Genomic DNA, 22,626 nt, shown 5'->3' on the forward strand with positions numbered 1-22,626 from the left:
AAACTATTTCAACAATGCCTTTATAATGCAATTAATATTTGATATGATGCTACATATATCTGCACTGATATATGATGGGTGGGAAGTGTCTTACCTAGGGAGTAAAAGGAAACACTGTCTCTCCCTTTGTACAGGGGGAGGGAAAGGTTCAGCACACAAAGTGAAACAGAAATGGCAAGCAAGGAGAAGCCAGTATGTTGTCTTCATTTTGGTTTCCAAGGTCTGGATTTACGCAGGCCAGACTTTTGCAAACTCAGCTGTAGAAAGCAAAACGAAGCTTGGAACTTACACTTGGTTAGGTCTCTGCTCCAGATTCTCAGTTCATAGGGGTAGGAGCAAAGTCAAAGCTTTAGACAAGTTATAACTTTTCTGATAATGTCTGTCCTTCAGAGGGGAATGGTGGTTTGGAATGAACCTCAGTTTACAACAATCAAGGGCCAAGGCTGGTTCATACATGGTTATTTTCTTTCTGAGCTCATTCACACTACTATATATGACAATTCTGTAATTAGTATTAATATTACAAAAGTTGTGAGCAAACTTTTGAACTTACAAGTCCCCCTGCCCACCAGTCCTGCCTACATTGTAAACAAAATAGAGAATTAGGGAAGGAGAAAGAAAAAAAAAGCACAGGCCTGAAGTTGTTCCCCAGTGTTGCAATTTCTAAGAGTCCTGGCAGAATTTGACAAACACTTGGAACAGTGCCTTAGAATTCAGAATGCACACCAGGGCAGTGAGACAAGGAATCAATGAAGGGTGTTGTCCCAGCTTTAAAAAAGCACCTCTAATAGCTCCTTTGCTCCTCTGAGATAATCCAATAGGGAGCCATTAATTGGTATCGGAACTCCTATGGGCCAGGTGTGTATGTGAGGCAGGCTTAATGAGAGACTAGATTTGCTCCATAATTATTTGTTATCAGGCACTTGATGGAGCGCATCAGGCTACCCAAAAGGCACACCTGAGAAAATTAGTCCTATCTTCTCTATACGCACAATGCCATGAATTGTTCTGCTTCTTGGAAGTGCAGGCAGAAGATTTCATTCATCTAGGAAAGCATCACAGCTGAAATGCTGCTAGAGTCTTCTATGGTGTTTTGTCTGCTGCTTTAAGAACCTTTTTCTTTAGCTGAGACCCTGAAAAAAAGCAGAAGAATGGTTGAGCTCAGTGAGAAACAGGACCTGGAGATTGGGCATCTCTTAGAATATTCCATCTGCCTCTACGTTAATTAGTTATACCCACCTTCCCCAATCTGGGAAGATCCACTAATTCAAAGGGTACAGGGGATGGCTGAACACCCGTATTTTTCTTTTTCTACAATTCATTCCTTGCCCAAATCAGGAATTTAGATTAAAAAAATCCACACTACTACCCCAGCCCTGTTTAGGAATCCCATGGACTTGAACATCCACTCTACCAATAAGCAACCATGAATAAAATGGAACAATATCCCTTGGTGTTTTATAAGTCTTTAATCATGCAATAGGCTGATTATAGCTTTCTGAGAAGGCCCTTCACTTTGATATCGGATATGGTGCTCAAACAAAAGCAGGACTGTATGTTTTATGTGATCATGGAAGGTGGCCTTAAATTGAAAATCTCACCCACTCGGAATTGCAATTCATTTCCAAAAAATTCAAAACAGCAAGCTCCTACATGTGGATGGTTTTAATAGTGGCTGGGTTCATATACTGCAATAAACCATGATGGTTTGATTTACTGTGCTCTCTGAACACAATCATTGTAGTTTGTGAACAATTTATGACTGAATGAGTTCAGCAAATCCAGCCATGGATAACAAACCATCATTAAAATAATCTCAATCTATTGGACTTTGCTATTACCATTGCCCAATTAAATTTCAAAGGCAACAAATAAGCCCTTTTTCCTAGACTACAGGAATCAAAAATCATTCTGCAACCGAAAGAAATAACAACTGCACATTTGCATATATTGCAGAACAAATTTTCCCCATAAAGCAAGAGACAGCTATATCAGAAGCATCTAACTTCCAAGATCTCTTGATTTTGTTTTGTATTTGCCTGTTGCACTTTTCCCAAGTTCTTTATATTTGCAAGGGCTTGAAAAGACATTCCTCCTAAATGAAATGAGCAGGGGCACCTGGTGGGAAGGGGGTGTCAGCATCAGAATAGCAGGCACAACTGGGGTGATCGAAGCCCTGCCCTATTTTATGTCCATGCAGAAAGACTGGGGCATGATCACCAGTTGCACTCCCATTTTTACACTGTTGACACCCTCTTGTGGACAACCCTAGAAATAAGGTCTCTGATAGTTAATTAAGCAATCTAGGAGGATTGAAGAGCACGCCATTGGTTTTCTCTGACCTGAGGTTTTTCTTTGATTTCAGCCCAATTTCTTAAATTGTTGTGACAGCTTCGCTAGGCATGGTAACCTTAGACCAATATGGTGAAGTACCAGAATGGGTAATCTGCAGCCTCCAAATAACACTGAACTACAACTCCCAGCATCCTTCATTACTAACCAAGCTGGCTGGGAATGTTGGAGTGGTAGTTTGGCAACATCTAGAACGTGACATGGGATCAACTCTCTATTCCTGATAGTGCTGCATTTGGACCAGAGGACAGATTTCAAAGCTCTGTTTATTGGAGAGTCATCCCCTTCTAGCTAGAGCAACCTAAAGCGGTTGGAGTGAAGGGAACAAAGAATATGTCTGAATGTTTTCCATGGGAGGATCCAAAATTTAGTAGTTATTCTATTAGTCCACTCAATTGACCATAATACAGATTAGGGGAAATGGCGCGCATTTGGCAAAGGGGAATTATGTACACTAATCCCACGTAATATGGCTTCTCCTACTTGTAAAGTGTCAGAAGCAATGGCGTATTTTTAAAACACATTGCAAAGGCTAGCTGTGTTCCGATGACATGCTTTACCAGTTATCCTAACTAAAACTCAGTTTGCCCAGTTTCCTGGGTTTGCAGGATGCACTGAATTATAAACAAACCACACTGTCAGAGTTGATACCACACACTAGGCTAAAATGTTTACTGGTTTGTGGTACACTGTGTTCTTAGTTTAACAAGGTAGTTACGACAATGTTGTCACACTATCTAGGACACTGACCTGCACAATACTATTTACTACTCCCTCCTTTTTCCTCCTTGAGTCAGATCTGTACATACAGCCAGAATAAAGCACACCAAAAACCAATATAGTTTGAGACCAAAAAAGCAGGATGGGGGAATATTATTTTGAATTCTTTCATGCAACAAACTCACTTCAGTTAGAAAATAAGCTTATTAGAGGGAAAAGCCCTGCTGTAGCTGCTGTTTTAGGGAGGAAGAAAAAAGACAGCATTCAAAAATATGCTTATAACTCATTCTAGGTAGTGTAGACTGGCTTCAATGTAAGTTTGCCATTGAAAGGAAGGACCAGCACTTGCAAGGTGTTCTATGACACTGTATTTCAGCTGCAGAATCAGTATGCCTAAACAATCTTTACATGTATTTTCCTTTCTCTGCAACTTGCAAAACTCTCGATGTTCCTGGCAACCTTTATAAAGGGCAATAATCAACTCCCATACTGAATTTAGCAAAAAAAAAAAGCAAAGTGCCAAAGCAGGAGCTATCCCCAATTCTGTTGTGTGGAGAAAGCATATACAGTGACTGTTGCATTTGAAATGGACTCCTGAAGTGAGCTCAGACATTGTGCTAAGACATAATTCTGGCTTAGTTGGTTAGCATGTTGGGTGAGCTGAATCAGTTATGGTTAATTGGTATTTATTAGTCCATTATTAGTCCATCCATGGCTCAACACATTGTGCAAAGCTAGCTGTTTATTCAAGAAACTCATAGCTAAGCATGAGATGTGAACCATGACAACTATTTCTGCCTGGGAAGTGGCCACAGAACTCACACTATTAATACCATTTCATAGAAGATAACAGCAAACAACTGCTGGTGGTTCTAATCTAATTATAAATTAGTGCTCAAATGTGAACCTCCAAAGGATTAATAAAGCAAGAAACCCAGCCCAAAAGTGCCAGAACAGTTACAAATCCAGAATGCAGAAGTGGTAAGATCCCTGTGTGGTGAACATTAATAGTTCCAAAAGAGAAAGGTCCAGTGCTTCTCAGGACAGATATGCAGCAGTCTATTCAATTGGAGCCACCCAGAAACAGGCTGCAGTAGGTCCATTGATCACAACTGGATCCTGCAGAGCAGAATCAATGCAGAGGACAATCTAGCTGGGTATACAAATTTCTGTGGTCTGGTTTGGCTTAACGATTCCTAGCTGTTCATCCACAGCTCACATCCAACATCTTTCCTTACCCTGGGTGAGTTCTGTAACTTTTTTGAAAAATTCAGTGTTTTGAAAGCAATGATTTATATCTTCCAAGACTTATCAGTTAAGCAAAATGTGCATAGTTTTTCTTAGTTTGGATATTTTATTCATCCTTATTAATAAGTTTCCAGTCTTATCATGAGATAAGGAAATATTGGAGACCACAGAAGGTCTGTTCCATGAATCTTTGAAAATGCCATTTAATCTTGTTTATCGGCCATTGAAATTTCACAGCCACGACCATATCTTTAAAGGCTTCAGGCACAGCTCTTTCCGGATCCACTTGAAGATCTCCAGACTGACCCAGTCCCATGCTACTTACCTACTGCTCTTCCCCACAGAAACCAAGGTTTCAGTCTTTGCCATCTTATTGTCTACTTAGAGCGAATTTGGTCACGGGGAGGGGAACAATTCAAGCAAGCAAATCTATCATTGCAGTCTGAGATGGTATGTCAGATCTGCAAGGAGAATGCTATATTGGGCTCCAGAGGTCATTCTCATTTAGCCTGGAGGAGAATGCACCTCCCCAATATGACAGAGCCATTTTTATGTGCTCCAAGTAAGGTTCCTTGGAATAAATCATGGGTCAAAAGAGAGAGGTAATTACCTATGTTGTTACATTGTGCCCATCATGTTTTCCTCCTTCCTCTGCATCCTCAGTTGAACTTAATTGGAGCTTCTTTTCCTAGGAAGGGTTTCTTAAACAAGTTGACCAGATTTCCCAGAATCTGGTGGTAATTTTCTAAAAAAATATAGCTGAAGCCCATTAAGCAAATATTTACTATCCTGAGAAGTAGGGAGCAAACAAAAAGCAGCGTATCAGCAAAACATGCCTGCAGGTTTGCCTCTAGACCAGAGATGAACAATCTCTGGGCCACAAGGGGGTGCCCTTAATAATTCTGGGAAAGAAGACTACTGTTGACTAAATGCAAAGTAGGCGGAACTGTATCTTGCAAGGAGTGGGCTGGAATTTTTCCCCAAATTTTGAAAACAGTCTGGGTTTACAGTATGCATAACAGGAAAAAGCATCTCTCAATTCTGACTGGGAGGGGAATCCTACAGTTCCAGGGACGCAATCTTCTACTCTTGGTTTAGGTGTCTGAGCACTGAAGTCCAGAGGCATCATCCAAAAGCCCAAGATGGAACTTCTAGAGAAGGAGGGGGGCAGAATTCTGAGGAAAGAATTTGCGCTAGCCATTTTATTCCCACTTGTAAAAGGCAATATTAGATCATAATGCAAGGGGACTAACCGTAACCTAGACATGGAAAGAACCACACCCTTATTTTCTTTTCTCCTATTTTATGTACACTAGATCAGTCTGAATTGGGAAGTACAGCAGTTCCTGGCCCTTGAGTATAATGTATTCCTAATTTTAACACATGTTGGTAAAATCAAGCCCAACTTTAATGATTAGAGAGTGCTGTTCATTCTTAATCAAATGGTAGAGTTAGGCTATGGCTGCTGCTTCTAATAGGGATGCACAGTCCAAAGCCTCAGGGCTGCTGGTGGTCATTGGAAAACTTGGGTGTGGCCCCAAGAACCATTTTAAAAGCTGTCACCAAATTGTAACTTTTAATGTGACAGACAAGCCAACGGCTTTCTGCATTTCAATAATATGCCATCCCATGCATGTATTATTTCAGATACTTCTATTTGGTGCTTCAGTCATTACACTTCAACTGGCTCACAAGCATGGAAAAACAAATAATCTGTGCCAGCTTTCCTCATTTGGATGCCCTCCAACTGGGCTGAACTACGGTTCCCATCGTGCCCCCAGCCAACAAGATCACTGGCCACACACTGACTGAAGGCTGATGAAACCTGGTCAGCGTCCTGGCTCAAAATCACACCTGCCCCTCCCCTTTACAAGCAGCTGATCCCAATCTCAAGTGAAAAGGCTGCCCCATCCCTTGCCCCAGCCATCTCCCAGCGTTAATAGGGTTAGACATGCAGCATGAGACAGATCTGCCCTTTTCAAGGCTTCCTCAATCATTAAGCAGTAAGGCTAAATAAATACACTCTCTTTATTCATCTGTAATTTATGTACATTGACAAACAGTACAGGCTTTCTTTAGTTGTTTTCCTTAAAAAAGCAGGATTCATAAAAAATGATTAGCAATGTAAAAAAACACGTACATACACACACACACACATCACATGACTTGGGTTTATCCCCCCCATTTCAAAAGGAAACAAAATTCACCCAACACCCTCCTACCCCATCCCACCCACACTCCAGGGTTAGTGCACTCCCCCTCAACCAACAGGCCTAGTCTGCATAAAATGCATAAGGATTAAGGAGAGGCAGCCCAAATCCCAGTAAGCCTCATGTATTAACAGAGAAAGGAAACCGAGGCAGAGATGGGCCCTAACTTCTCAGAATTCCAGCCTCCCTTACCCTTCCGTTACTTTTAGATTCAAGCCCTACACAATGTGAGAACCACCAAGCTGAACAGTTTGCATGTGCAGACTGGAAATGCAGAGCAAATGCCTGGGAGACCTCTGGGGGTGGGGTGGGGTGAAGAGGAAAGACACACACTTGAAATGGGCTTAGACGTTCACTAAGAACCCTGTTTTCATTTAATCACCTCTCCTCCCTGCAAAGTGTGAGAGAAAGTGAATGGCACTCAAATTCTTCACTTCTGCTCCAGACTCCCCAGTAGGTGCCACAGAGTTCCAGAAGGCCAGACATTCCAATCTTGGCTAACAGCATCAGCACTAGCAGATGGTCCTCCTCTTAATCTCTGGCTGATGCAAGTTTCTCTTCCTATACTGTATATACATTATCTGCCCATATTTGGTGGCTCTATCCTAATATTCTTCCACCCTTACCCTGAGATTTTTCCTACTTCAAGCCAAACATCTTTTATGTGAAATGAGACAATCTGCTGTCAGTTCCACTCCATCTTCTCTGTCCATAACAAAACCTTAATTAAGTAGTAATGATTCAGTCTCCTCATTTGCCCAGTAACCCCCAAACCTTTAATATTCTAAATATACACTGAGGGCAGGAAATAATTAAGTACACCTCAAACTCAGTTCCCTTTCCACAATGATCCAATAGCATTTGCTACATAATCAGAGCTGGAGAAGGAACAAAAGCAGAATGCCAAGCAACTGAAATACCCAACACCTTGATTTCACTGGCCTGATACTGCCACATCCACGCACGCACACACCTTTCTTGTTAAATTTTCATCTGCTACAGAAGATAAATTTGACAATTTCTCAGCAAACAGCTGTAAATAAGCTAATTCCTATTACTTTCACATATCTGGCATTTTAAAAACTGTTGGTATGCTCCCAAAGGGCAAATGACATTTTTCTTCACATTTCCCTCTTTACGTGTTGCTGTATATTCCCCTCTCAATCCTTCTTGAGATTATATCTGATCTTCTATTAAAAGTGTTTACTCGAAAGTACACCGCTTTATAAAATTTCTCCCTGCTGACCAGACATAAGAAAGTTCTTGGGATACAAGTATTCCCAAAGCAGTGTTGCCCCTAGTTGCTTTTCAGGAGGCAATGTCCCCAAAAGAGGGACAGTGGAGAAACAGACAGGAAAGTTAGAAGTCAAAGAGAAAGTGAACAATTCAAGCAGGCAATGGCAGATACCAGCTGAGGTGTGTGAAGAATTATACACTGTTGGATAAAATAACAATTTATGGGTCTATAAAACGGGCAGCTGAATAAGCTGGGAAGCAGGTGAGAAGAAAAGAAGGAGAATACACAATGGTCAGCACACAGTTAAGAACATAAAGACTAAGGCAACAGGGAGAGGAGAGAGCAGAGAAGACCTGGGGAGAAAGTGAGAAGTGAAAAAGATGGACATTGCAAAAAGGGCTCCAGGTTTTGTTGAACCTTCACAAGAAACCAGTGACAGGTAATGCAGGATGTGTTCTGTTCTTCTCAACTGATCAGTACTGACTTGGACAGGAAGCCATCTGTAGTCACGGAAGGAAGTTCCTTGCTTTGTGCTCCATGGCCCTGCTGCTGGATAGCTGCCCCAACCAGGGATCGATTGGCCAGCGGTCCCTTGGGCAAGCTGTACAGATAGACAGCCCCTATGACCAGGCCTGCTCCTAGAGCAAAGAGTAGGTTGAGGTGGAAGTCAAAGAGGTAGATGGAAGCCACGGTGGACACCACAATGGAGAAGGAGGTGGCAAAGCCTTTGAGGATGTTGTCAGCATATTTCACCACCACTGCCACCAAGAGGCCACCAAAAGCCTGATTCAGGATCACTCCCCACACCAGTGGGGTGTAGCCAAAGAAGAATCCATGCTGAGCTACGGCTGCCCCCTCAGTGGACCACAGCCCCAACAGCCCCAGCAAGGTCCCGAAGATGCCCAGTTGGACATTACGTAGCCAAACCGAGGCTGTGCTGCCCTTGAGGATCTTTTCAAAATAGACCCCAGCAAAGCCAGACGAGAGGCACGACACCACCACGGCCACAAGCCCCACCATGTAGCTTTGTTGCATCCCCTGGCCCTTGGGGGTTGGCTTGCCCCCTGCCTGCTGCTGCTCCACCTGGACAATGGCTACACCGGCAAAAAGAAGCACGAGGGACAGCCACTGAAGACGGGACAGGCTCTTGCGGAGCATCAGCACCGAGAAGACAGCTGTGGTGAGGATCTTCAGCTGGTAGGTGACCTGGGAAAGGCAGTGCAGTTTAGTAGCCACCCCAATATGCCATGAGTCAGGGAGCTGCCAGCCAGCCAGGGACCAAAGAATTATGTAGTTCCCCTTTGCCCCAGACTCTAAATTATGCAAGAACTCTCCACACACATTGGACCACAATCCCCAGAATTCCCAGTGGGAGTTGCAGCTCCACTCATCCAGAAGATATCTGGTTAGGGAAAGTTAATCCAAACCACTGTAGGGATCCAGATCCCCTTTCGGTTCTTATTCTCTATGTGCAAAATGAGACCAAAATCTCAGATGGTACTGCACTGATTTAACCCACTTTAAGTCTTTAATCTTACTGAAAAAATAAAGTTACTGAAACTATAGTGGTTTAGAATCAAATATCCAGGATTGTATGTGTACTCTGATTCCACAAAAGTGGATAAAAAGTGGAGATTGTAACAATTTGAACAATTCAGCATCCCATGAATGTTTGCTTTCATTTTTAAAAGAGAGGAATTCTCTACTCTTTATGATAGTGTGACCATTTGCTTCAGAATAACAATAATACCTGCTGAGATTTCAGAACCCAGGAATTCAGCATGTTCCCCCCAACCAATTATCAGAAACAGAGTACATTACGCAGAATCATAAAAATATTCAAAAACTCTGCAAAGTGAGAAAAAAGAAATGTTGATTTGCTTAAGTTGCATAATTTACATAAACGTGATTCAGCTTTTTCCAAAGACAGAAAACAGGCTGTCTTTGCATGCATGTATGTATGGTTTTGAAATAATGTGACACTGTCAGTCCTTTCCAGACAGCTAGCTACAGTTCCCACCTCTGTGGTGAACAACAACCCTAATGCCCCTCGGATAAACAGTGCATTTTTAATGAAATCAAACCATAGCCATGGGAACCCACAGCAGTGAGTATTTCTAGATATGTGCACAGGATTTCAATAAGCACTGTCCAAGAGACTTAACACAACTCAGGATGCCCATCCTCATGACTCTGATGTGGGGAGGAGGTACAGATAAATTTTAAAAAACAGCACATATGACCCCATGGTATATAAACTGAGTAGATGAAACTGAAGGACATTCTCCTTTGGAGAGATGCTTCTAACGTTGCCTGAGAGCACCTTAGAGAAGCAGTGAAAGCAGGAGCATCTCACCTGGAAGGTGGCTGCTGGCAAGTTGGAGATGGCCACGTACTGCAGGTTGTTTTGGAGGGTGTAAATGAGAGAAGGCACTGCTAGCTTGAGAGTGTCCATATACTGCACCAAAATGGAATCATACAAGGAGGCAGCAAACTGTCTCAGATTACCTGCAAAGGGATACAGACAGGAAACTGTTTCTTTAACAGGGCTCACTTTTTAAACGAGTAAGACCTGGGAGGACCAGGAGAGAGCTAAGCGATGCAAGTGACTAACTGGCTTCTTGTACCTATCGAGGCACAACTGTTTTTTCAGTCCCTTTTGCTTTGACATAAATAACAACTGCAAAAGGGGGAGATCCCTCATTATTATGCACTGCAACTACTTGTTCCTATCCACCTTTGAGAATATTCAGGACTAGCACAAAAGGGATAAATAGACAGAACCATAAATACTACTCTCCCCAAGGACGTGGCGTGAAAGAATTCTTTTGTCAGTGTTTGGGCACGGGAAAAACTAATGGGCGTTTATAATAAGAGGGGAAGAACTCTCACAGAAGGGTTTACTGTTATGTGTTGCACATCTTAGAGTTTGACAGCCTAGGCCCTTGAGTTAATTTCAGTAAACTTCTGTAAGTAAGCAGTTAAGACTCCTGGCAACAATAAGCTATCCTAGCCTCCTGTAGGGGAGTGGAGACTGTAAAAGAGAGAGAGGAGGAGGAAAAAGAGAAAAAAGGTAGTCAGAAGGACTGTCCCTATTGAGGCTGATTTCATTCATTGATTCCTTCAGCTCCACTCACAATTGCTATGGGGCTCCCTATAGATTATTTTCATGGCTCAGGACCCAGGTACCTTCTCCCAGTGGCCCCTGCCCATCCAATAAGATCTAAGAGGATGGGCTGCCTCAAGGTCCCTATCCTTAAGTAATATCACCTACAGGGAGGGAGCTCAGAGACAGACTTCCTCCATTACTGCTCCCCCTTCTCTAGAATCATATCCCACCCCCAAGACTGGACTCTCCTCTACACGTCTGGCATTCTGTGAAGCCATTAAGCCCTGGTTGTTTCAAGCACACTTTTAAGGTCTGAAAGATGTAATGGTTCCCCTGTAGAAGAATATTGATTGATTATGGGATTTTCCAGTGCTAATTTGTGGTGGTGGTTGGATTATTACTGTGCTTGTTAGGGTTCTGTATCCTTTTAACCTGATTACAGAATGAAGTATGCAAGCTGGTCAGAGTCCCTTGTGGACTGAAACAGCACGCAAGTAAATAAAATAAAAGTAAGGCCCTTACAAGAAAACACACGGCTCACCTTACATCAATTGGTCAGTTAACCAAATTTTTTAAAATATTTTTTTAATCCTGCCTTTATTATTTTTATAAACAGCTCAAGGCCTCAAACATACCTAATACTCCTTCCTCCTCCTATTTTCCCCACAACAATCCTGAGAGGTGAGTTGGGCTGAGAGAGAGAGTGACTGGCCCAAAGTCACCCAGCCGGCTTTCACGCCTAAGGCTGGACTAGAACTCACCGTCTCCTGGTTTCTAGCCTGGTGCCTTAACCACTAGACCAAACTGGCTCTCATTTCCTTTAAAAAATAAAATTATACATTTCTATTTAAAGAAGGAGTTCTATGCTTGAGTATGCATGTTTTAAATTATTGTTTCACATCATGTAATTGTTTAATTATGTCATGTTTCTTTCTGTATCCACAGAAAAAAAATTTTTTTGCTTGTTTTCTTCCCATTATTGGATACATGTTGCAAGCATTCAACCATGTTCTTTAAATTTATAGTGAGCCAAATTCAGATATAATCATAAACAGTAATACATAGAAATGACTGAGCATAAAAGAAATTTAGATTTTTTAATTCAGCCATTAGATTGGTCAAAGGCAGAAACTCAAATTCTCAACCCAGCAAGACTGCCATTGAACATGAAACAATGTTGGGAGAAGCGAGCCCTTTTTTGAGGGCCTCCATTTTCCTTGGTATGGTATTCCCACCTTGCTTTTGAACAAAGATGAGCAGCAGACAGGTGATTCCCTTAAGGATTTCAGCCATAACCACTGCTGTGGTAGCAAAGAATCGGTTCCCTGGCAGGGTGCGCACATAGCGAATGCTCAGGATCAGAGAGGCATTTTGCACCACCAAGACTGCTAAACTAATGTACTTCAACTGTCGATTACCTGGGAAAGGAAAAGTAGAAAAGAGTTCAGTATCCTTCTACCAGTATCACTCCCCAGCAGGCTCACAAGCGATACTGAAACTGAGAAAATGATGCCCATCTAGAAACAGTACAAGAGATTTTGAGGAAATCCACAGAAATTATTGGGAACCTCTGGGTCCCTTTTAAGTTTCTTGTATCAGACGCCACTAAGACAGGTGTTAGAACCTGGAGAATCAAGGCTTAAATTCATACAACCCCCCCCCACACACACACACACAGACCAAGTTCCATCTCCTCCCCTTAGTTGCCAGCCCACCAGCTAGAGGATGCAGGATGGCGGTTGTCAACACTGAGCAGAAGAGGGCAATCCATGGCTGACAGAAGAGCTCGGCAGCCTCATTTTTGTAGTCCTTAGACCTCCTCCAGCTTGCACTGTCAACATTCAATGTCAAAACCATAGATTTTTGGAGGCACCATTTTTCTTATCAAATTACATTCCTCTCGTACATTTAACTTCATTGAAGCTTATTTCACCCCTTAATCTACTGTCCAACAAAGGGCCAACAATGTCAGCCCATCCCTGATTATATTTCCAATACTAGCTTACAGACGAAATCAAAATCCAAAGTGCAGTCCTATAGTGTAAATTGGAAGCCTGCCCTGAGTTTGAGGAATGGAAGTGGAAAACACCAATTTACCAACTTCCATCTTTCCAAGAGTAGGCATCTTATTAAACTAGTTGCTGACCATACCAAAAGAGAATGGTATATTATTTCTTTGTTTGAAATATGTCTGGTTTTGATAAATACAATGTGTGGTAATAAGCACTGAGATCCAACAGTCTAACTTTTTGACGTCAAATGGGAAAATGCCTTCTCTCTAATCTAACTGGCAGATGGACAAAAGTAATTCAGGAGCAATGTTCTTCATGTCTAATGATCTGTATCTCAGAACTCCAGCAATATCAAAAAGGGTTAAGAGTTTCCATCCGGCTGTACTGACACTTAAACCGGATTCTTTGTTTGGCTCTGCAAACAATATCTTGTGCCTGTCAGTTTAAGATGTACATTAGGCAGGAAGTGGAGAGCAAAGAAAATGCGTTAACAACTTGATGAACAACATTCCATTTCTAGGAACAAAAGCCATTTATTTCCTGAATGAAAAGCCAAGCAGCAAGAAAGCTAATATAAATAAAGGACAAATGTATAATCCGGTGCACTCCAAATATAATGGTCTATATCTGAATGGCTTCAAAGAAGTTTTCTTACAATAAATTGCTGCATAAGTTGCCAATTTAAAGACAGGATTCAGTTTTTATCCCTGATATACCAAACTAGCTTTGAAATGTACTTACCATAGTTTGCAGAAATAGTTTTTAAAATATTACTGCATCATTTTAAATAGTTCCAGTTGTCCACAACCAACAGCAATTAGCCCCAGCCACAAGGAAACTCACAATATAGAAAATTAATAGTGTATGACTTAATTTCCACAGGATTATCCCCAATACCTATTAATTAAAAGTTCAAGGGCTCTCCCCTTGCAGCATTGTGACAATTTGCATTTTAAATTAAGTTATTGGCTAACACACACACACCGCTCTCAGCAGTAAATAGTTCTTGGAGATTATCAGCAACGTGAGATCATCAGGCTGGGAATACACGCTGGCAGCTCGCCATAAAATGCCTAAGACTTTCCTAAGTATTTTGCAGACTTCTTTTGGAGCACACTTTCTCTCTCTCTCTCTCCAATAAGCACGCGCACACACGTATGTGGGAAGAAGGAGGTACATGATGTTGGAGACTATTTTATTTCTTCAGGAATTCATATCCATTCCAGCAAATTAGCTACAATTCCCTCTCTGCTCACGAAAATAAAATCCCCGACCCCAAAACTTACAGAAGGCTCGCCCGACCTGCGTGCAGGAAAAACCTTCCCGGAGGGAGGAGGCAACGCAGCGCCTCTATAAGGAGCAGGAGATGGGAAATATTCGGAATTTGGTTGCTATACATATATATATATATAAAAAAAATTATATATATAATGGCCCGAAACGTCCCCACTCCTCCCTTCTCCTCCTCCTCACTCTCACCTGCTGCCGCCACCGGACTGTCAACGCCACCTCCCGGGCCCCCAGCCGCTGCCATGGTGGCAACCGCGGGGCAGCGGACCTTTCCCACTGTAACGGATACTTCCGCATCCTACCTGCCGGCCTATTCCGTTTCCGGGAGAAGCTTAGCTAACCATAGAGATGGGGCAGAAGGCGAGGCGGAAGCGAGCGGGTAGGCGGGGTCAAAGCCCAACAGTTCCATAGATAATGTTCTTTCTCGAGTTCACAGCGGAGAGAGAGGATGGTAGCGGCGAAGCCGGCACATAATTTTGCAAAATTAGACCGAAAAATCCCGCGTCCTTTGACTCACGAGAACACAAAGTGCTGGTCAGGTGTTACGATGCGTCTGCAGAAGCCAGAAAGCTGCAGCCCAAGGAAAACTGGCCACGGAGGGCATTGATCAGACAGGAGGGATGTGCCTCAGCAGCCTGAAGTGGGCGATAAGAGATGAGGAGGGTTAGATTTTCATCCCGCCTTTTTGAAATATATTTATTTTGTGTGTGTGTGCGTGTATATCTATCTATCTATCTATCTATCTATCTATCTATCTATCTATCTATCTATCTATCAATCAACCTGATACTGTTGCCTCTTATTTCCCACTACAACAACCCTCTGAGGAGGGATGGGCTGAGAGAGAGAGAGACTGGCCCAAAGTCACCCAGCCAGCTTTCAGGCCTAAGGCAGGACTAGAACTCACCATCGCCTGGTTTCTACACCAAACTGGCTCAATAAGATGGCCCAATCCCAGGCATGTTACACTAAGTGTATTGGTTGATGATCAGTGTATCATCAACCAAAGTACAGGCATACCTCGTTTTATTGCACTTCACTTTATTGTGCTTTGCAGATGTGTTTTTGGGTTTTTTTTTTACAAATTGAAGGTTTGTGACAACCCTGTATCAATTAAGTCTATCAGGTGATGATTAGCATTTTTTTAGCAATGAAGTATTTTTTAATAAAGGTATGTACATTTTTTTAGACATAATGCTATTGCACACATAATAGACTACAGTATAGTGTAAACATAACTTTTATATGCACTGGGAAACCAAAAAATTCATGTGACTTGCTTTACTGCAATACTTGGCTTATTGTGACGGTCTGGAACCGAACCCGCAATATCTCCAAGGTATGGCTGTATTCAGTAAAGTGTCCTAGATCAAGTTCACTAGAAGAATTGTGTCAGGAGAAGCGTGAAAACACTGTTTCAAAATTTGAGATCTAAATAAAACCTTAAGCTGTGTTTATGGTGGACTCAGGATGAGGCAAAGGCAACATCATTAGGATGTGTCCTTTTGAAATGGATTGTGGGTCATCCTTGTGCCACAGTATCAAGCTCATAGTGACCCACTTCAACAGAAAACAAGATTCTCTCAGTTTGAGTGGCAGAAGTCTCAGCAACTGGACTGCTGTCATTTGAGAATCCCAGGTTATCTCCCAAGTTGCTAAGGAGAAGACAGAGGCATCTGCAAAATTGGAGGCTTTCCTCACAATGAGAAAAACAACATTGCCCCACTGTGAGACAAGCTCTGCCTGTTTAATGCATGTGTGCAACATCATGATGCACATACATAAAGGGTAGAGCCTGCATCATGATGGCATGATACTGCTTTCATCATTTGATACTCCCCGGACACTTTTGGACAATGGCATCCACGGAGTGGGTCAAGACAGGGCAACTGCACAATCAAAGCTCTGCCCCTTTGTACATGTGCAACATGGTGCCACACATACAAAAGGAACAAGGGTTTGATTGCACACTTGCAACCATAATCTGGACTCTTTTGACCTCACCCATTCCATGGTTGCCACTGGTGTCAGGCAACGTTATAGTCCCTGCAAATAAAAAGGTCGCAGGAGTACCACATTCTTGTAAGCCCAGTTTCCACTATTGATTGATTATGTGGCATCATGTTGGTATCAACTCTTAGCAACCACATACTGTAGATAAATTTTATCCATGGTCTTTCAGGTCTTCCAACAGTGCACTCATCACCACTGTAACTGAGTCCAACCATCTTGCTGCTTTTCATCTTCTTCTCTTTCCTTCCATCTGTCTCAGCATTAGAGCCTTCCCCAGAGAGCTAGGTCTTCACATAACATGTCCGAAATTTTCCACTACTACAAAGGATGTTCTGATACAATTCAGAATAAGTGCAGGCAAGGGCCAACTGGCCTATTTAGAAGTTTTGCTGGATGTTAGGAAAACAGTTGTTATAAAGGTCGGTGTGGCACTTCTGAATGGAACTCAGCTGATGGCTCCACTCCAGTTGGTCACTGCCTTAGATTACCTTAAATGCAATGTCTGTTACTTAATTCAGGTCAGACATGCATTTGGAGTAATTGAAGATGATGGTTGGAGTGCTGACTTCCCTCCCATTCATTACTGTAGTCGTTTGCCAGTAAAACCTGCTGGGGGAGTTAGCGGGGATGAGGCCTGGCAGCACTTCTAAAGGGTAGCTAGCATTTGGATCTCCTTCAGCTCATTACCATATTAAATTACTTAGAATGCAGCATCCAGGTTCTATAGCAGAAATTATGGTTGTCAAGGTCCAACACACATTGGGGGGTATCAGGTTTGGGAAGTTGTAAGCTATAAGTTGATATAAGGTATATAATATATTTAATATATATTATTAATTATTATATTATAGGTAGCATCTTCCTTGAAATGTGGTTTTTGTTTCTCCCAAAACTTCATTCCCTAGCCTACCACTTGGATTTACACTTCTTACCAGAAGTTGCAACTGGGAAAGGCAAGAGTGAGCACATCACGGATGCAGGCAGGAGGCATGCAGGTGGACAGAGCAGCTTTTTCAGGTGTAGCAACTTCCTGTGTACTCAGGAGCTAAGTAAACTCTAGTGTGACTCCGGGGTGCGTCATTTCTAGATCTTGCTTGGCATTCCCAGACCGGCACCCCAGAGGGTGGAATTTACAGGAACTTGCCCTGTTGGTTTCATTAGACTGGCATTCTTCCCGGTAATGGAATGTTCTACTTTTAATGAAGGGTGTGAACCTCAGGTCAAGTATAGGGTGGCAGAAAGGCATAATGTTACATTCAGTTTTACCATCTAGGAGGGCTATATATAATTTTTTTATACACACACACACACACACACACTGTGTGTGTGTGTGTGTGTGTAGTGAAATATATAGATATATGGTGAAAAAAGGCAGGATAAAATTGCTACTGTCAGAACATGTAATATAATATGTGTGTGGTGTGTTTGTGTACACATTAGATCCATTGTAACATTAGAGGAGATATTAGCATGGATAATTAGCATGGATAATTAATCATGTAATTAAGATCCTGCAGCAAATACAATAGGGTTGGGCAATCCAGGCATGCAGGCTGCCCCTCCCTGCTTCTTCTTTTTTTTTTTCTTTTTCAGTCCCTGGAACCTTCTACAGCATATCACTGGGCTATGATGCCAAATTACTCGTGCAAGGTGCTGCTGAAAACAATCTACTGCAAACATTGCCCCGGCTTTTTGAAGGCTGAATCTCTGTCTCATCTCTGTCTCTATCATCTATCTATATCCATCCATCCATCCATCTTTATCTCTCTATCATCTGTCTGTCTGTCTGTCTGTCTGTCTGTCTGTCTGTCTGTCTGTCTGTCTGTCTGTCTATCTATCTATCTATCTATCTATCTATCTATCTATCTATCTGGACGCAGAGTCCCTGGCTGTAAACAATTTACTTGCCCTTGATGTGGCAACTGTAGACTCTGTCATCAGTGTTTAATAGGCAAATGTGAATCACTGCAAGTTTCATAACATGTGAACCACAGGGGACACTGAGTTCCCTATGAACTTGGGAAGAGGCTTTTCGAGTACAGTCTTATTTGTATCTGCCAAATTAAGCACTACTGATTTTAGTTAAGTTTATTAGTTGGGATAAGATTACTACTTCTGTTGAACCTCTTCAAAGAGTGATAGGGCAGTACTCTCTTTTTCCTGGAATGCAAAATTTGTGAATTGTATCTAAAACCTATCTTCCAACAGAAACTCTTGGAAGAAAAGAATAAACTGCCAAGCCAATGTAACCAATATAAATTGGGAGTTGCAGTAAAAATACAAATACAAAATATAAGCTGCTAACAATGAGTAGCCTAAAGTTCACAAAATTATCAATTGTCACTCAAAAATGAAAAGAGGCATTTCATTTTAAGGGTTCAGTTCCTTCCAACCCCCAGGGAATACCACACCTTTAAATTTCATTTGATTTTATATATTCAGGGCACCACCCTATACTAATCTCCAGCTTTGCTAATATAAAGATTGTCATGCTTTTCTTTATTCCTGGTCTTAGTCTAACAAGGAACCTATGTGTTTCTCCCAAGGCAAGCAATAAGCATTGGCAACAGGCATCCTTTTTATTTTCAGAAACAAATGTCAGCCATTGTTTCTTTATCTGATAATCCTAGCATGCCATCAATATCTAATTGTGAGTAATTAATCCAGTTTACAATCTATATTTGAGACTGAGAGTCCTTTATTATTTTAAGACATAGTTATTCTAAGACATAAGGTATAGCTGGTTTAGCATATTGATTGAATGAAGCCATTGTGTTGTGTAAACCACAATTTGCTTATCATTGTGTGTGAATCTAGTGGCTTATTCAACAATCCATGGTTAAAACAAACTGTGGCTTAGTATATGGTGTAAACCCTGCTGGAGTGCAGCCACAGCGCAGTTATTCCATTCTTTCGCCTTCAAAGATTTTCTATGGTAAGAACAAAGAAGAAAGAAGCAGTGGAGAAATCCAAGAGGGTCACAAATGAAAGATGACACAACCTGGTTCCTTTGATGTGTTATAAAATCCATACATTCCATAAAGGTTGAGTAGCATGGCATGTAGGCAAATAAAACTACCTCAAAAACAGATGTGATCCAAAGTAACCCAAAGAATGGATAGCAAGCAAACAGGCTGATGCCAGACCAAACTGGGTAATGAAGAAGTGAGATTTAATTGCCATACAGCAAGTCCCCCTCAATCCAACATCCATAACATCCAGTGAGCAAACGGCTAAGGTGGAAAGTGAAGGGAGCTCTCAGTGTCAGATAAAAACAAGGAAGATTCCCTATTTATGGACATAAATATCAACAGAGCACTTCTGTCTTCTCCAATCCCTGTGCATCACCTGACTTGGGTCCAGCAGAGCAAATGAGTACAAATGTGTGTCTGGATAAGGCTTGAACCATTGTAATTAATAAAGCTGTTATAGGTGAACAGAGGCTCTCTGTCTGCTGCGTGTTCCCTTGAGCGTTTGATTATGGCATAAGATCCCAAGGTTCAGATCCATTTATCCTGAAGGAGACAAGATGATCTGCACAGGAAGAATGCCCTCTGAAAGGACCTGCCTCCAAAATGTTGCCTTCATAGAATAATGTCTGATTTGTGGTGGTGGTGGTGGTGGTGGTTTTAACCCCATTCCCTGCACTTTGTACCACTAGTGGCAAAACATTATGAAACATTCAGAAGTTTGCATCCTAATTTGAGACTTTGGAGTTCATCATCATCATAGCATTGTTCAAGGGTACCAAAAGTCTATTACAAATACACCGCAAGGGGGCCAGATTCGATTCTATTTCATTCTCTTTCCCTTTGGTTTGAATTCTGTAGCTATTCATCACATCCAGTACACATTGGGCTGTTTTTAGGGAGGGTCTCCTACTCCCTGATTGTTCTACTTTTGCAAGGCTTGGAACTTGCTTGGTCCTGCTGATGCCTTCTTTTTCCATAAGAGACAGGCCTGAGCTTAGAGAATCTTCGGTTGGTTTTCTGTATGCAACACAAGTGTAGCTGAAATGGGGAAAGGATATTTGCAACACTATCCATGATCTGGAACCCATCATTCCTAACTCACTGAAGGTGCTTATAACTTCTTGGTCAGATCTTTGCACATGCTCTGCAAGAAAGGGAGCTTCTGAAGGTACAAGAAGCATGCATGCATGCTCACATGCCTTCCTCAGTTTAGCTGTGCTCATGTCGGAGGTGAATACCTGCATATATCAAGCTTGGTAGGATGGCATAGGGCGGTAATGAAGGGCTGTGGAGGAATAATTGCTAGATGGGGAAGCAGAAAGTGACCAAGAAGGGCCTAGTTCATAGATTGTGCTAAGCAACAGCCTATTTAATAAGTGTCTCTCAATTAAAGTACAATTGGCTGGGTTGTATTACACACTAAGCCATAGTGGGTCTTTCCCTATTGTGAGTTAGTGCTGACCATCCATGAGTCACCAGAAGACTATACTGGTATGAAATGGCTACCCGATTGCCAATCCCTCTCCTGCCTCTACTTACTTTCTTAATTTATTTGTGACTCTGTGCAGAATACATCAATAAAAATAAACAATAAACAATACAAAACCAATAGAACAAACACCATCACCACATAGCTGGGACTGGATGTAATAAGCATTCACTCTCACAACAGAACAGGCTCATTCACTATCTTGGACCAATGCATGGGAGAAATGACAGGTCTTCACAGCTCTATGAAAGGCTAATAGGGCAGGGCCACCTGAACCTGGTGGTGGAGGGAGCTCCTTCCAGGCATGGCAACCAAGAAAGCACATCTCTCAGGTCCTGTTAGATGACACTGCTTCAAAGAAGGGACCAGGATCAGACCCACCCCGTGTGACTTTCTGGGATGGGCAGAAGTAACAAGCGATATGGTGTCTGTTCTGAGTCACTGCCTAATGGTTCTGTCCTCATTATGTGTGTACAGTGTGTGATAAGCAAAATGATTGGTTGATTCCTCCAGCTGTATTGCTCTCCTTCTTCTGCATGTCACCATCTGGTGGAAGAACATTAAGCATTCATGGCACTGCTACCAGAACGGAATAGGTCCAGCTGCAGGACGCGGTCATTTCTCAGCTGCTTCTGGTGGCCCTTTCTGTCACGACGCAAGTTGAATAAAGCTTTTTAAACAGATCAGAGTCACAAAGAGAGCTGAGTCCAAAGCAGCCTGTTATCTATAGTTTCTCTCCCTTTCCTTCCTCTCTTTATCCAGGCAACAAATGCTGGCTTCAAGACTTCTTCTGGAGGCACTTGGGGCAGGTGGCCAGGCTGGTTCTGATATTCCACTATTAAGCTAGTTTGCCCCTGGGCTAAACCAGCAAGGCCATGCAATTGTGCAATTCTGATTGACCGCTATGTAAATTTCCTGGCGCCAATTGCTTCCATTGCTCTACAGAGGCTGTAAAATGACAACATCCACCTGTTGCATTGTGCTATATCAGTCGCTGTATGCAGGAAAGCACTTGGGTACACTTAGAGCAGGATTACTAGAGAAAGGCAACCTCAGCCTCTGTGCTAAACAATACAACTCCGCAAATCTGAAAGGCACCAGTGATGCTCTGCTGGATTCAGCTCTTTCGAGTGACCGCCACAGCAGGGCAACAGGCAAGGCAGACCAGGAATGGAAAGGAGGGGGTATGTTGCATAGCCTCGAGAGCCAATACAGTTCCTCTCTGATCCCTTCTGCTCCTGGTTACCTGACTTCATTTCTGATGTAAAGGGCAGCAAAGTGTAACAAATCTGACACACCTTACAGCTGTCACTGGATGCTGTCAACTTCAGATGGGGCTGTACTACAACTAAGGATGACTTAAGCTTGTCTCGCCCATGGGCTGGGGTGAGTTGAAGACAACATAATGCAAAGCAACAGAAAAGATCTTGCCAGGAAATGTTTGTACCATGATCAGTTGCAAGTGGGGAAAGACTAAAACCATGGTTTACAAATCACAGAACCAAGGTTCACACTGTTGTGAAAGAAACACACACTGTCTACAATCCAACAAGTTTGGGTGTTGGGCAGACCAAACTCAAGACCGAAGCGTAAGGGTCAAAAGGCACCCAGTCGAATGATCTCACCGTGAAGGGTCAGGAGAAATGACGGGAAATGAAGGGAATTGTGGGTAAGCCTAGGGACTGGAGAACGTTTTCTACTTCTACAGCACAAAACACAGTGGCTTTGTGTCTCAGCTTCCCCAGGAAGGCAGGGGCAGCATGAGTAGACTTATAAGCTCCTTAATCCTTCAGCAACCCTCTAGTTTAAAAGATTTCTAAACTTCCTTGGTTTTTAGAAAGAAAATTTGCAATTCTAGAAGGTAATTTTTAATTCCATTTCCTAACAGTTTCTTCTTCTGATTGCCTTTCTATCTCTTACAGCTTTTTCCCCATTCCTCACTTGCTCCTGTGGCTTTACCTTCCTGATCTGGTA

At 42.3% G+C, this 22,626-nt stretch overlaps 1 protein-coding gene across 1 annotated transcript; it reads right to left on the reverse strand.

The window, feature by feature from the left end:
* Positions 1-66: 66 nt before the first annotated feature.
* SLC35A2 (solute carrier family 35 member A2) lies at positions 67-14,517 on the reverse strand. The gene is made up of 5 exons (XM_007422216.3): positions 14,368-14,517; positions 12,112-12,294; positions 10,124-10,275; positions 8,252-8,973; positions 67-1,133 (listed from the first exon to the last, which is right to left on the reverse strand). Exons 1-5 carry the CDS (start codon positions 14,420-14,422, stop codon positions 1,106-1,108), a joined length of 1,140 nt encoding a protein of 379 aa, XP_007422278.1. The 5' UTR covers positions 14,423-14,517; the 3' UTR covers positions 67-1,105.
* Positions 14,518-22,626: the final 8,109 nt, after the last annotated feature.

Source organism: Python bivittatus, unplaced genomic scaffold, assembly GCF_059951505.1.
Source record: "Python bivittatus isolate LINGU-HERP-01145 unplaced genomic scaffold, Pbiv_v1 ctg000220_np1212, whole genome shotgun sequence".
In the NCBI taxonomy this organism is placed as follows: Eukaryota; Metazoa; Chordata; class Lepidosauria; order Squamata; family Pythonidae; genus Python; species Python bivittatus.